We start from the raw sequence: 14,449 nt of genomic DNA, 5'->3' as shown, positions 1-14,449 counted from the left end.
CACATCATTGAGTGCAATGCTTCCTTCAGTATATACCTGACCAGACACATGCAACATCTGGAATGTCCACAGAGGTTCCCAGCCAACAGAATATACAACTTTAACAACATGTCCTATGTGTATCACCTAAACCTTCTGTCCCTACACTCTTGTCTCCTACAGACTATTGAGTAGTGATCTTTGTCTGGCATACAAGGAATCCCAGGATCCCACTCTGATGGACCTGTTGCATATCCACAAAACAAATAGCATCAGAACTACCTGATCCAGGAGCTTAAACCTTACTTCTGACATAAATAGGATATGCTGCAGGAACAGGTATGCAACTCAGAAAATACCCCTTCTCTGGAAAAGGATTCCCACCCATGTGAAATAGCATTCTCCCCAACTCTGTTTAGTATAACCTGGGCCAGTGGATGGGAAATGAGACGTTTACCCCCGTCTGTCATATGTGTCTCTTGTGAATAGAGGCAACCTGTAAATGTTTGACCACTCATGTCATAACTTACACATTTCCCTAAAAGTAACCTCTAGGGTTTCAAACTTCTTGGATGCATTTGGAATGCATGCCTAGGCATAAAAAGTCATTGAGGTCATTATTGTAATGTATACCAATAGACTTATGCACCTATATCTGCCTATATCATATACTGATGTTGTCAACTATTGTATGTCGATAACACACAATGCTAGGTATTACAAGCATCATGAACTTGTGCTTATACACACTCAAACACACACACAAACACACACACACACACACACACACACACACACACACACACACACACACACACACACACACACACACACACACACACACACACACACACACAATTTCATTCTCAGAGCTTATTCACATTGTGTTTTCTAGACAACACACTTAGTGTGGGCAGTCCTCACAATCATCCACCTGAGATAAACTGACATGCATCATCTCTTAGTAACATTTCCCAAAGCCATACCCTTTTATTTCCAGGGCTACTACTCAAACCTAGATGGTATTAGCTGCAGTCAGGGCTGAATCCTTCTAGGCCATGGATCTAGCTTTATGATTACAGAAAATGAAAGTAGGTGAAGCAACAGATGGGCTAGCACTGAGCAGGTAAGTACTGGACAGCACTTCACCTCAGTGACAGCCAATCCTATGTTTTTAGAGGTAAAGAACGGAACCATAAAACTGTCATTGCAATGTGAATATTACCAGGATGGCCTATATAGTACTATTACCTTTCCTACATTGTTACTGTATATCATTCCAACCTAACATCAAGTGAAAAGACTATGATATGGCATTAAAGCTTTATTCATTAACAGATCCAGATAGACCACAAAGGTTACCGGGCTTAAATGGGATGATAGTGTCCATGGCTCAAAAGACAGCACACACACTAGTGCTGCAGGCAGACTGGTAGGTTGTTGGCTCTGTGCATTGTACTGATGAAACTTCAGTGATGCATTATCAGGGTACTGCACTCCTGAATGTGTCATCCTTCAGAAGAGATGTTAAACTGCAGTTCCATCTGCTTGAGTTGGAGTAGCTCAGATGGATATGAAAGATCCATGGCATCTACTCAAAAGTAGGAGAAGTTCTCTGATGCCCTGGCCACTTTTCCCCTAGTAGTAAAAATACTATGTTGAGTCTCCCATGAAAACAGGCCACTGGCATAGCTGGACTAACCTAGTCAATAAGAATAGTTAACTAAAGTACAATAAATTACAGTTAGGCTGAAAAGTCTTTGGACGTGACTTGACCATAGCCAGTGCAACAAAATATGTACATCTCTTAAAACAGCATTCTTTCCTCTGTGTGTTTTCTGGATGGAGGAGGGATTCAACAACTCCCTGACAGTCACCTTTTAGAGTGTTGCATCCCTTGTACCTGCTATATAATATAAAGTCATCTCTTTGCCTCTCCTAACTTGATTATTAAATGAAAACTCTTAACTGCAACAGATTCTTGTACAAAACCAATATTTCACTTACAAAATGTGCAAGTACTCCCGATTTTATCTCTGATTACACTTGCTCACCTGCAGATAGCTTATTCCATTAATTAAAAAATGGCAACAATAGACAATATGAATGCTTGAGCTAAAGACAACTGACAACTTATATGGTTGTATTATAAGGGCTCTTCATTTATTACAATAAACGTTACTCATCTTACTAATGCCACACACACAATTATTAATAATAAAAGAGCAGAGATAATGGTGATTTATAACGAGTACAGCCATACTGTGTTACGTATGAAATTAAGTAGTACTGACAACTCAAATATTTTTATTTTGGGTTAAACAATTAAGACACTGTACACAAATACTTAACATTATGAATGTATTATATGTTTAGGAATGAATACTTATGATCTTCTAGCAAGAATGACTGCAAATGCAATTGATGCTGTTGTTGTATCAGTCAGGTAAGGATTATGTGTTTCAAATTATATAACAATCAAATATGAAATACAGTATTCTATACTTTGTTTATATATATATATATATATATATATATATATATATATATATATATATATATATATGCCTGATGCCAATTTTCAAAAGGATTTTGTTTCCTGACCTCTTAATGTTTTAAATTTGAAAATGTGCGTTCTCAGAATGCTTTGATTTTGAAAATATATAACCTAATTGGACACACACATACACACACACACACACACACGCGCGTGCGCGCACACACACACACGCATACACACGCACACACTCACATGCAAATAGATGGATAGATACATAAACGCATGCATCCACATATGAGCAGACATACACACACACACACACACACACACACACACACACACACACACACACACACACACACACACACATGCAGACACACACACACACACACACACACACACACACACACACACACATGCACGCATACACTCACATGTAAATAGATGGATAGATACATACACGCATGCATCCACATATGAGCAGACATACACATGCACACACACACACACACACACACACACACACATATGCACCATACACACCAGAGGTGCAGCTAACAGTTCTGAGTGCAAATAATGGCATTCAAATTCCTATAATGCACTGACAAATGGTCAGCTTCTGACAATTGCCCCACACAACACTTTGCACCCAGATTCTGCCCCATTCTCCTCACCCTAGCTACTCTACTCACAGACACAAACACACACACGCACACATACATATATACATAAATCTCTCTATCTCTCTCTCTGCATATGTGTATATATATATATATATATATATATATATATATATATATGCGCATGTGAGTGTGTGTGTTTGTTCTGTGTATGCACACTTACAGGACTTGTGGCAAACTGAGAGAGTAACAGCCTTCAGGGCATTAGGGCTATTGGCAATTATTTAATGAACAGGCAAAAAAGAGGAGAAAGAAAGTTCCAGAGAAAGGTGAATCTATCAACTATGAAAAAATAAAATAGCATAAAAGAAGTGCAAGGGATGGGGAGTACAAATAGTAAGGACACTGTATAAGATGACAAGCAAAAGGGGAGCAAATAAAGTATGGACTGCAAAGGTACAAGTTAAAATCAAAAGAGGCCAGGAGGGGGAACATATTCTACTTTAGGTATATATCAGAAATCAGCAACAGAGAGAGAGATGTGATCATGCCAAGTGGGGGAAAATGGGAACAGAAGGAATGCTCACTTCTGTCATTGCAAAAAAAAAAAAAAAAAAGCAAAGGGGACTGGTATGCAAGGGGAGTGTGATATACAAGGAAGTAGTAAGACAGAGGTTAAGATAAAACTATCTTCCCTAGAAGAGACTAAAGAAATAATTAGATAGGCTACCTCACTGGGTCATCAGAATCTGAAGAGTATTTACACAGATCCCCTAGCTGAGGTTCTTGTCAAATTAATGACTACTGATTAAGAGTCTTAGGACTGGAAGACAACACAATGATTCTCTTGTACAATATGTTAATGGAAACACACTAAGGAAGTAGAGGCACAATAGCCTAGTTTCAGTGATGGAAAGGTTTGCAGTTTTGCAACAGGACAACAGTCTATAGAACAACAAACAGCAAGGATTCATGACCAGAAGAAAGAGTTAATCAAACATGATGAAGTTTATGGTTACAAGAGAACTTAACAAGAAGCACTAATAGACACAGGCTACCATGACTTTTGAAGGACTTTCACTTGGTTGCTCATAGAAGGCTGCTAGTAAGACTGAAAATATGGGGTTAGAGCAAGAGTAAAGAAGTGGATTACTATTAGTTAATGGTACATCAAAGACGTCATTTGTGGCAGAGACAATATGAAGATAATGGAAATTTAACTGAGAACTACAATTTGGGTCAGTCTTGTTTCTTTTTCTGACATATCTAAGGGAACTGAGAACAGGGTTAATCTTTTTGCTGATGAATTAAAAGAATCATAGAAAGTTCAAAGCTATTGAGTTTTGTGACCATTATACCATCATAGATTTCACCCTGGACTATATTCCCCCCTCTCAAGGAGGGCTAGGCAAATCAAGACTGTGATGAATTTATGAACACCCATCCAATTATCCTGGTTTAATTTGAAGGAAGATAGTGCATCACTCTGCTTTATATGGATGGAGAGTCCTTTCCAGAGGTGAGGGACATACTTATTAATAAATGTATGCTACCAGAATGCTTTGATTTTGAAAAATATATAACACAATGCAACACACATACACTCATAAGCACATACACACATACACATACACACACACACACACACACACACACACACACACACACACACACACACACACACATATAGATAGATAGATACACACATGCACCTACATTTGCGCAGATACACACACACATACACATTTGCGTACATACACACATAGACACACACGCACACACATGCACACACACACACACACGCACACACACGTGCACACACACACACACACACAAACACACACACACACACATGCACACACACACACACAAACACCCACAAACACTCACACACATCATTTTAAAGTGTTTATTTTGTTCAAGAATCCAAGAGATGGTAAAAGCCCTGAAGTGTGAGAAACAAGTTTTTTTTTCAAAAGAGAAAAAAAAATCTATTTAAATTCTGCTTTTAAGTTGTACTTACAGTGTGTGATGGTGTGATTATACTTTTTTGCACTTTTCTTTCTTGTTTCTGTCATTTAGCCATAAACATCTATTTGCATTTTTTTTTACTTTGCTCTTGGACATTAGACTACTAGTTTCATTTGCATTTGTAGGAAGAGTTTGCATTTCTTCAAGATTTTAGCACTGTTTACACATAATACTGCAATTCTGTTGCCATAAGTAGAATTAATTTTAAAAGCTAGCTGTTTGCATTTTGAATTGTCTGGGTCCTTAATATTGTAGTTTCCTTCCCTTTTGTGGATGAACTGTGAACTATTGCCATATATGAGCCTCCTTTAGTCATTTATTGCAGCATTTTTTTCCATAAGCAGTGTAACTGGTAAATTTATGCATGGTCTGTTGCCTTAGTATGTGGTTGAATTGCAATTGTAAATTCTACTCCAGGATTTGTGCTTCAGTACATTTACAGCTGTTTATATTCCAGTTTTGGTGCTGTTATCTTATTTTCTGTTTATCATTTACCTGTTTAAAGTTGGATTACAGTGCCTTTCTGTATAATAATTCTACTGGTTTTCCCATGTTCTTTGAGTCTGCCCCAGCCCCACTGAGACATTAAGATAAAATTTCTGAAATTCCTCCTGTGGAACTAAGGCTCCAATACTGACATTATTTCATTGTATTCTTCTCTAGGAAATCTGCTTTTTGCACCATGAATTTGTCTCCAGCCCTCCTCCCTTTTTCCTGTTATGGTTTTTAAAGGCTGTGACTCTGATTCCATCCCAATGGTAATCTGACTTACAAAGTCCCCTCCACATCATTACTGATATCTGTTGTATTAGCTATTTAAGTGCTTTCATTTTTCCAGATATCCATAAAACTAAGTGCCTACCCTGAAAATTAGTATTCCTGTTAAATAAATTTTATGTATAAAATTAACGTTAAAACTGAAACCTGTAACTTAATTTGGCTAAAACAAATTCATTGCATGGAGACAACCATACAGCAGCTAGCCTACATGTTAAACAGCACTACTGTCAAATCTTAGCACAATCTAATGGCATAATGCATTAGCCCACTAGGCCACTCAGCTCTGATAGGTTAAAAGCCCTATCCCTCCACTCTGTCTGGCATACAAGGCGATCATGGACCCCACCTTGATGGGACTGCTGCATATCCACAAGTCAAGCGCCACTCGAGTAACCCACACATGTGGCCTCAACCTGGTCTGTGACATCAACAAGACATGTTGGTTGGACAGATTTGTGTCCCAGAGACTCACTCATTTATGGAAATGACACCCTCTCCACATCAAGCAGAGTACCTCTTTACTCATTTTTAAGTACAATCATGGATAACTGGATCGGAAACAGAAAATATACCCCTAGTATTCCACCCATGTCCCAGATGGACAGGGGCATCAGGTGCTGATTTGTTTAAATATGAGCTAAACTTTTTGCTAGGCTTATAAGGGCCTCAGGGTCAAAGGCTGAGTAATCTCCTATGATCATAACCTAGTCTAATTCTAAAACCCAGGCGCCACACAATAAGACCTCTATATAACTCAGTCAATGACCTACAATAGCCCTACTGGTCTGGTTCACATGGATATGCAATTTTCAAATGTTGCCACAGCCAGCTTGGTAGGTGTGGGCATCCAGAGAAAAATGTAGCAATTGTATCATGTTTACAGACCACCAAAAAACAGAGTATGCAAGAGATGCACATGCAATATTTTACTGGAAGCAAAAATCTCACATAAGACAAGTTTTTCTAGAACATACATACCACATGCATCATGCATAGTGTCCACCACACACATAGACCAACTTACACTGAGGCATGAAAAAACATCTTCCCAAACCTCAAAGACCTCCTAAAGCTATAAACTACAATGCCTATCCTCAACAATCTCCAAAATGATCAGCAAATGTAACACCAGCACCACAGATTTGCCTACACCCAGTTCAGCCCCAAAAACAAAGTCCATAAGGCAAGAACACATCACCCAGGACCCTAGTCAAAGAGGACTCTATTGTATAACACAGATGTCCCACGCAGCAGACTGAAGAATGTGAAGATAATAGTTAGTTACTTATTTGGAGCCAGGATCTGCCAAGTTATGTATGCACTCAAGTCACTGCACAACAAGTTTTGGTATAATTCTATCAAAATTGTGTGAATATTAATGACCTGAGAAATACCTCCCTAGGCTATATGAAGAAAGGCATTATTGATCTGTCCAAATTGGTGTGTCAGAGAGGTATGTGGTTTGCAGTGAACAGCATTATACCCTTATCAAGAAACATGCCACAGTATGAACAAAAGATTGACTTTAATAATTGGCTTAGTTTCTGGTGTCTTTCCAGGGGGTTCAATATTTATCAGCATGGGAGGACATGATCAGCAGACCACATTGCTTTGCAAAGCCTGGTCTGCACCCCCCCTTTGGCTTTTAAATATTGGCTAAAGCTAAAACTGTATATACCCCCTAAACCCCATTTTTAGACACTGCTGAATTGACAAGCCCAGAAATATAGCAAATAAAATCCAAAGACGTTTAAAGGTGTTTCTGCTCAATTCTAGCAGCCTAAACAAAAATCTTCACACCCTATAAGCTCCCCTTTCTCTAGAAAATATAGATATCTGTACTGCTAGCAAGATATGGTTTAAATCCACAGAAAATAATCCAGCAGTGCAAGGCTGCATTGCCTTCCATAAATTTAGGCCGTCAGCTACACAGACAAGGACAAAAGGTGGGGAAGTCTCAATCTATATTAGGTTGGTTAAAAAGGATGATGCCATGCCATATATTAGCAAGTTATAGGCCAGCCTTTATGTCCCAAGAATCTCATCGCTCATACCTAGACCTATTGGAGACATTCACTATTAAACCAAATATCCTATTCTTGGGAGGCTTTAACTACAGTGTGTCCATAGACTGGGAAACATACACTGCCAAAAACTCACATGTATGATTCCTGGACTTTAAACAAGTATCCTTGACCACAGAGTGTGCACACCCAGTAAAGGTTCAAATGTACTGGACATCATACTTACCAATATGGGAGAGTGCTTGCTGTAAACTCTCAGTGTCACATACTCACTGGTGAGGTCAGACAACAAAGCTGTCTCTTCTGAAATAAAAATTGGTTTAGTAGCCACAGCAAACCCAGCAACAATTAGGAACTACTCCAAAGCAAACTACATCCTATTAAGTGATAGTTTTTTTTTAATTCAGTGCTCCCTCGAACCCAAGTTCATAGCAACTAATAAAGAACTGTTCCCAGAGACCCTGTACAACTATGTAAATGGCTGTAGAGAAGTTGCTCCACCTACTAGAAGTAAGCCCAAAACAAACTATAAAAACAAACCATATTGGTGGAATCCTAAACTTAATAGGGAATATAACAACATGAAAAAGTCATGGATAAAATAAAGAAGATCAACTACCATAAAGATAAGTGCTCTTTAATTAAACTGATGAGGAAATTCAGAGGATTGATTAAGTCTAACAAGGGCAATTACAAGGTCAAGATAGCCTCTTTGGCGAAAGGCAACTACAAAGCCTTCTACAGCTATGTCAGTAACCTCAAAGGTAACACACAGTAGTGTGCTGAATTGGTGATCAGTGGTGCCACCTGTGAGGATAGTAGATATTGTTATCTGTGCTAGCATGACTGGCTAGAGTTTTATAAAACCTGTAAATAATTGTAAATTACCCTGTGTTATATATGCCAGCATGACTAGCTATAATTTTGTAAATAAGTTCATGCTTTTTGATTATTACTTTGATTTATGTAAAATGTTTGAGTAATCAATATTCTTCTGGCTGACCAAATGTACATGCTTTTTTAAAAAGAATTCAACATGTAGGTTATGCTAGTCAGCTGACCTAGATGTGATGTCATCATGAGCTGAAAGAAATAGAATCCCCACAACAGCTGTTTTGTTGACTTACTAAAGTCTGATATGGGAGAGTAGAATTTCATAACAGCTTTCTGTGACTTTTAAAACATTCTGCCATAAAACAATAGGGCCACTCCGAAAAGCCTCACTGCTTGGATTACATGCTACCAATCATATCAATATTTATTTTACTCAATATAACTGAACACCCCTTTTGAAGGGTAATGTGGTATTTGATTGGTGGCAGCCATTACCTTGTAATTTAGGAAAGAGGACATAGCAGGTAAAGCTGTATCAGTCTTTTCCAAGAATGTACGTGTGAATATAAAATATTTAAGAGTGAGTGTGTCAAATACCTAGAACTGAGATACAGTGCTCTGCAGTGGTTAGTGTGAAGACTCATTTGGAGACCTGGAGTAAAGCATATAGTCCAGTCCAAGTTCGGAACCTGTTCCTGGTGTATTGTTAAGGGAAATTGTGTATTTCTATCCCTGCTTTTAGTGACGCTGCCTTACCTGAGACAGTGTTGAGGATTGAGGCTCCTTAGTTACTGCTCTGGGATTAAGTGAGGTAATCACATTATTTGGTGGCAGCAGTGTGGGATTTCAATTGAGCTATAGTAGCCTGTGGGTAGTTGTCACTGAGGTGTGCACTTTCAACAATCGCAAAGTTAACATACAGAGTTTCATTTCACAACAGTTTTAATTATTTTAGGCAGTTTAGTCATGGACAGCAGGCAAAGATGTCAACAGAGAATTATAGCAAGCTGACAAGGAACCAGATGGCCAAGGTGTGTGAAGCCAAAAGACTGGTGCATGCCCACCTGTCTAAGGAAGCGATTATCTCAGCCTTAGTCACAGCCGTAGAGCAGACTAGCAGCTCAGAGGTTATCCATTTTGGCGTTGAGGATGTACAGTCTTCTGAGACAAGACAGTATATCTTTTCCTCAAAGGACTTAAAAATCTATCAAGAGTTAAAGAGACTTGAACTGGAGGCTGAGGAGAGAAAAACTGGGAGACAGCATCAGTCTGAACTGGAAGCTAAATGTTTGGAAGATGAGGAGAAGGAGAAGCAGTGTCAGCATGAACTGGAGACTGAGTAGGAGAGAAATGATGCTAGTATGAACTGTGGCATTTGGAGATGGAGCAGTATCAGTATAAACTGTGGCATTTGGAGATGGAAGTTGAAGAAAATGAGGAGGTCATTAAGACCTATGGACTCTGCATATTTGCCACAAATGCTGTAAGTCCTTGAACATATTTCTTCTCGGTACATTCTTTAAAAAATTAGGTTATTTTGAGTTTTGGAAACCCATCAGATGTGTAATAGCAAGCCCCGCCCAAACCCCGCCTGACACATAGCATCACAGCCATGCATCTCAACCTCCCACCTAATTACTGATTCAGGTTGCTTGGACGCATGAATATGCAGAGCATTCTGAAGCCGGTAAACAGCACAGTTGCAAACTATACATACTTGTACATGAAAAATACACAAAATATCGAAATAACCAAAAGGTGGGTTACTGATCCTGAAAAATCAACCAGTATCACAGGTGCAAACTAGCCATACCATTAAATGAAATGTACAAAACTATTGAGGGAAACGGTCATAACAAATACCAGATGACCTACAAGCCAAACCGTCTCTTCTATTTTAAGCAGTATAAGAGTTCAAGAAAGGCAAAATGAAGTGGAGAAGAAAATAAATATTTCAATGTATTGGCTACATGACAGCTTACTTAATATCTAGATAGAAACAAAATGGTTGTGAGGCATGAAAAAATGAATTACTTTGTAAATACATTACTGGAATGCCAGTCAAAGTCAAGTATAAAAAAAAACCAAGGATCACTCAAGTGAAACCATTTCTCCTTGCACTGATCTATATTATGTTGTCGAACATTCACACGTTCGAACGTCACATGGTCGACACCACATGATCGAACATGTAAATGTTCGAATGTTTCAATGGAGATTTCCATACAGTGTGGAAATGGAAGTTTTCCATTGCCTGCACTGTAGTGCAATCTCAGAGTTGGTATATTTAAAGAGCGGAGGGTGTGAGGGACGCAGGGGGGGCTTGCCCCCCTGCTTAACCTTTCTGGTAGTTTTTTTCTGTTCTTTGTTTGTTTTGTTTTGTTTTTTTTTTTTGATTTTCAATCTTTTAAGAGTTCGAACATATGGAGTTGACCATATGGTAGTCGAACTTTAAAAAGTTTGATAATCTAATATAGACCCTCCTTGCACTGTAGTTCTGATTGTAATTTATATTCAGCTTTATAAAAGTGCCAAGTAATATGCTGAAAGTAGCAATCTCTGTGATACTTCCACTTGTAAAAATATATTTTTCCAAAAAAGACTTGCTGCCTGACAACAACTATCTAAAACACGATCAAAGTAAAAAATGAACAGCAAACAAGAAACAAGCTCAAGATAAATTGCTTAAAGGATTACTGCACAGGTTATAAACCACACGTGATAGATTGGCATTCTGTTTAGTTTATGGGTAAAGCCTACAAAGATGGCTGCAAGACTCAAACAAATGTAACGAGCTTCTGAAAATACTGTAATCCTATCTTTTATTACAAATACTGTCATATGTATTTCAATACCTAAGGCTTATACATTATCTAGTTATGTAAATATTCTCTGCATGGCAACAACAAAAGGCTTTGAATGTTGATAATTCTTTAACAGTATACTTATTAAAGCTTACTTTCATCTTACAATCTCAGACAAGCTTACCTGATGGTCATTAAAGAATTGCTAATTAAACACAGAGCAACAGGCACTGCAACAACATGCATTTTCTGAATAATAAGAAGCATAAATCAACAATATAAAAATATGACAGAAAACCAAAACATTCTGCAAAATGAAGGACAGATGAAAAGCCACTGCAGTACTTGTGTCTACCTTGGATGGGGGGATACTCTGCACACTTACACTGCATAACTGCTCCTTGCCTTGCTTGGACACATCCAGAGTCACTACATGGGGGAATGTGGGACAGCAAGTATGTCACAATCTGAAAAGTCTCTGGCTGACGGTGATGGCTCTGACAACATTTGTCATACCGCTCAACCTCAGAGCAAGAAATCTGGAAAAAGCCAAAAATAGAAGTAGGACAAATCTCCAAAAGTAAGGACAATTTTAAATATTACCCTTATAAACTTAGAAAGATAATAGAATAGTAGGTCTTGCATTATTATGAATTTTCTGAAGGGTATGAAATCTGAAAATCTGAAAATCAAATGTCTGTCATTATTTTCTAACATCAGTCTTTAATGATTTGCCACTAATTTACCAGAAAACCACACTTTTATGAAAGATGGACCAAAAAATGTGATGCAGAATATAAAATAACCACAAAAGATGGCTGGGAACCTGTCAAAAAAGGGACACTTTTTTAATATTACTACTGTTAAGTTGAGCAGCTGATAAAATAAGAGAATCTACATGCATTTCTGAAATAAAAGTAATCTATAAGTCTGATCATTACACTTATTTATTAATTATAAACCCTCCACTTTTCTTCCAAAATTGCCATTTTGCAGAGGGATTATTTGGGGAAGAGCAATATTTTGAGCCAAAACCGGGGGCAGGTGAGAGGTCTGGCTATACCTAATTCTATAAAGCGATTTATTTGCACGTAACTTTCAACCTCTTAATGCAAGAAATCTGAACAAGGCCAAATATCTTGGGGGAACAAACAAACAGTACTAAAAATTGCTCTTGTATAAACTTAGACAGTTGATAGAATAATAGGTCTTACTTTAGCATGCATTATTTAGTGACTTCATTCCTAAATGATTTGCCAGAAAGCCACAAATTTTATGAAGAACAATCAAAAAATAAGAAGCAAAAATCTATTAATTCTGTGAAAATATGGACAGTTGGGAGGTATAGTTCAGCTGTCAGAATTGTGTGGCAGAAATCCTAAATGACGGACTTGGTGTGGACAATAAGTACCCCCCCCCCCCAATAAAATGAAAATCTATGAGAAGTGATTTCTTCACTCTGGCTTCATCACTTTCAGTAGCATTCAGAGTCAATCAGTGAAAATATTCAGTAACAAAAAATGTTTGTGCTTGTAGTCAGTTGATTTAACTGGTTCCTAATCAAATACATCCAACCAAGAACTGGGAGGGGGTGTACCTGAGCTAATCAGATAATCAATAAACACCTTGCTGATTGTATTAAATTATATTCCTTGTATAATATAGTACAGTTGTTAGAGGGTATTTTAAATGTATTGTTTTGAACATTTTTCCAGTAAACAATGATACAAAATGTATGCACCAAAATGACAAAACTGCCCAATTCAGAACATTTCCATTATAAAAGTCTACTCAAACTTCTACAATCCACCAGTATTAGTATATATGCAGAATCTTTGCAGAAATAAAAGTCATCTAAATAATTCATCATTAAAGAGATTTGTAACTAATGATGAAGTTGCTGCTAGCAAACAACTTTATATTTCATTATTTCATTTACAAATAAAGTGCCTGTTGTGTTGCCCTTGACAAATAAATTGCCTATGTTACATTAAAAAAATGATAAGCTAGTAATATTGCAATAGGGAATGGATGGCAAACTGATAACACGTTCATAGTTACTAGTTATCTCCGCCAAAGAGGACATTCTCATTACCGCAGCATCAACCACCTTTAAAAGTACAACGCAGTACAGTATCAGCAATGCATCTACATACTGTGGGAGTAGAACCCACAACCTTCTGCATCAAACACAAGTATTCAACCTGTTATGTTATTAATAACACAAGTTGACTCTGCATAAGCAGCACTAAACGTATCTTTCCCTGAAGCTCTCAGCTCCTTGTAAAATCCACTCAACACTCAACTGTATTCTCAACTTTGAAGCACAAGAAATCTGAAAAAAGCCAAAATTTCTTGGGGGGGGGGGGGACAAAAGCCCAAAAAATTGGGACACATTTTAAACATTTTTTTGTATAATGTTGGAAAGTTGCCAGAATAAAATGTGTTACCACCATGTATTTCATTGCCAAATCTTGAACCCAGGACCCTATGTACTATAGTCAGAGCAACATACCACTATACCAAATCAGCTGTTTCTTAAAAGACAGGAAGACTGAAACTTAAATAGCTATCATTTAATGAATTCAGTTCTCACCATTGCTCTCAACCTCTTAGCACAAAATATCTGGACAAAGCCAATAATAGGGGAATACATTCCCCAAACATATTCAATGAATTCAGTTCTCACCCACAGCTCTCAACCTCTTAGCATAAAAAACCTGGACAAAGCCAATAATGGGGGAATACAGCCCCAAAAATAGGGACACATTTCAAATATTCAACTTATAAACTTAGATAAGTACTAGAATAAAAGGTTTTGTGTTGCCATGTATTTTCTGAAGAATTTGAAGTCTGAAATTCAAATGCCAGTCATTA

General features: G+C 37.7%; 1 protein-coding gene across 1 annotated transcript in view; it reads left to right on the top strand.

Moving 5' to 3' along the window:
* Positions 1-14,449, top strand: part of LOC122801059 (arylacetamide deacetylase-like) — a 206,990-nt gene that overhangs the window by 76,234 nt on the left and 116,307 nt on the right. Inside the window, exon 3 of the mRNA XM_044070543.1 lies at positions 2,356-2,425. Within this exon, the coding sequence (XP_043926478.1) occupies positions 2,356-2,425 (70 nt within the window). The remainder of the gene's footprint in view (positions 1-2,355; positions 2,426-14,449) is intronic.

This window comes from Protopterus annectens, chromosome 4.part1 (assembly GCF_019279795.1).
Source record: "Protopterus annectens isolate FY-2018-M chromosome 4.part1, PAN1.0, whole genome shotgun sequence".
NCBI classification, from domain to species: domain Eukaryota; kingdom Metazoa; phylum Chordata; order Ceratodontiformes; family Protopteridae; genus Protopterus; species Protopterus annectens.
Note: the sequence above shows the minus strand (reverse complement) of the source record. Positions and strands in the feature narration are given on the sequence as shown.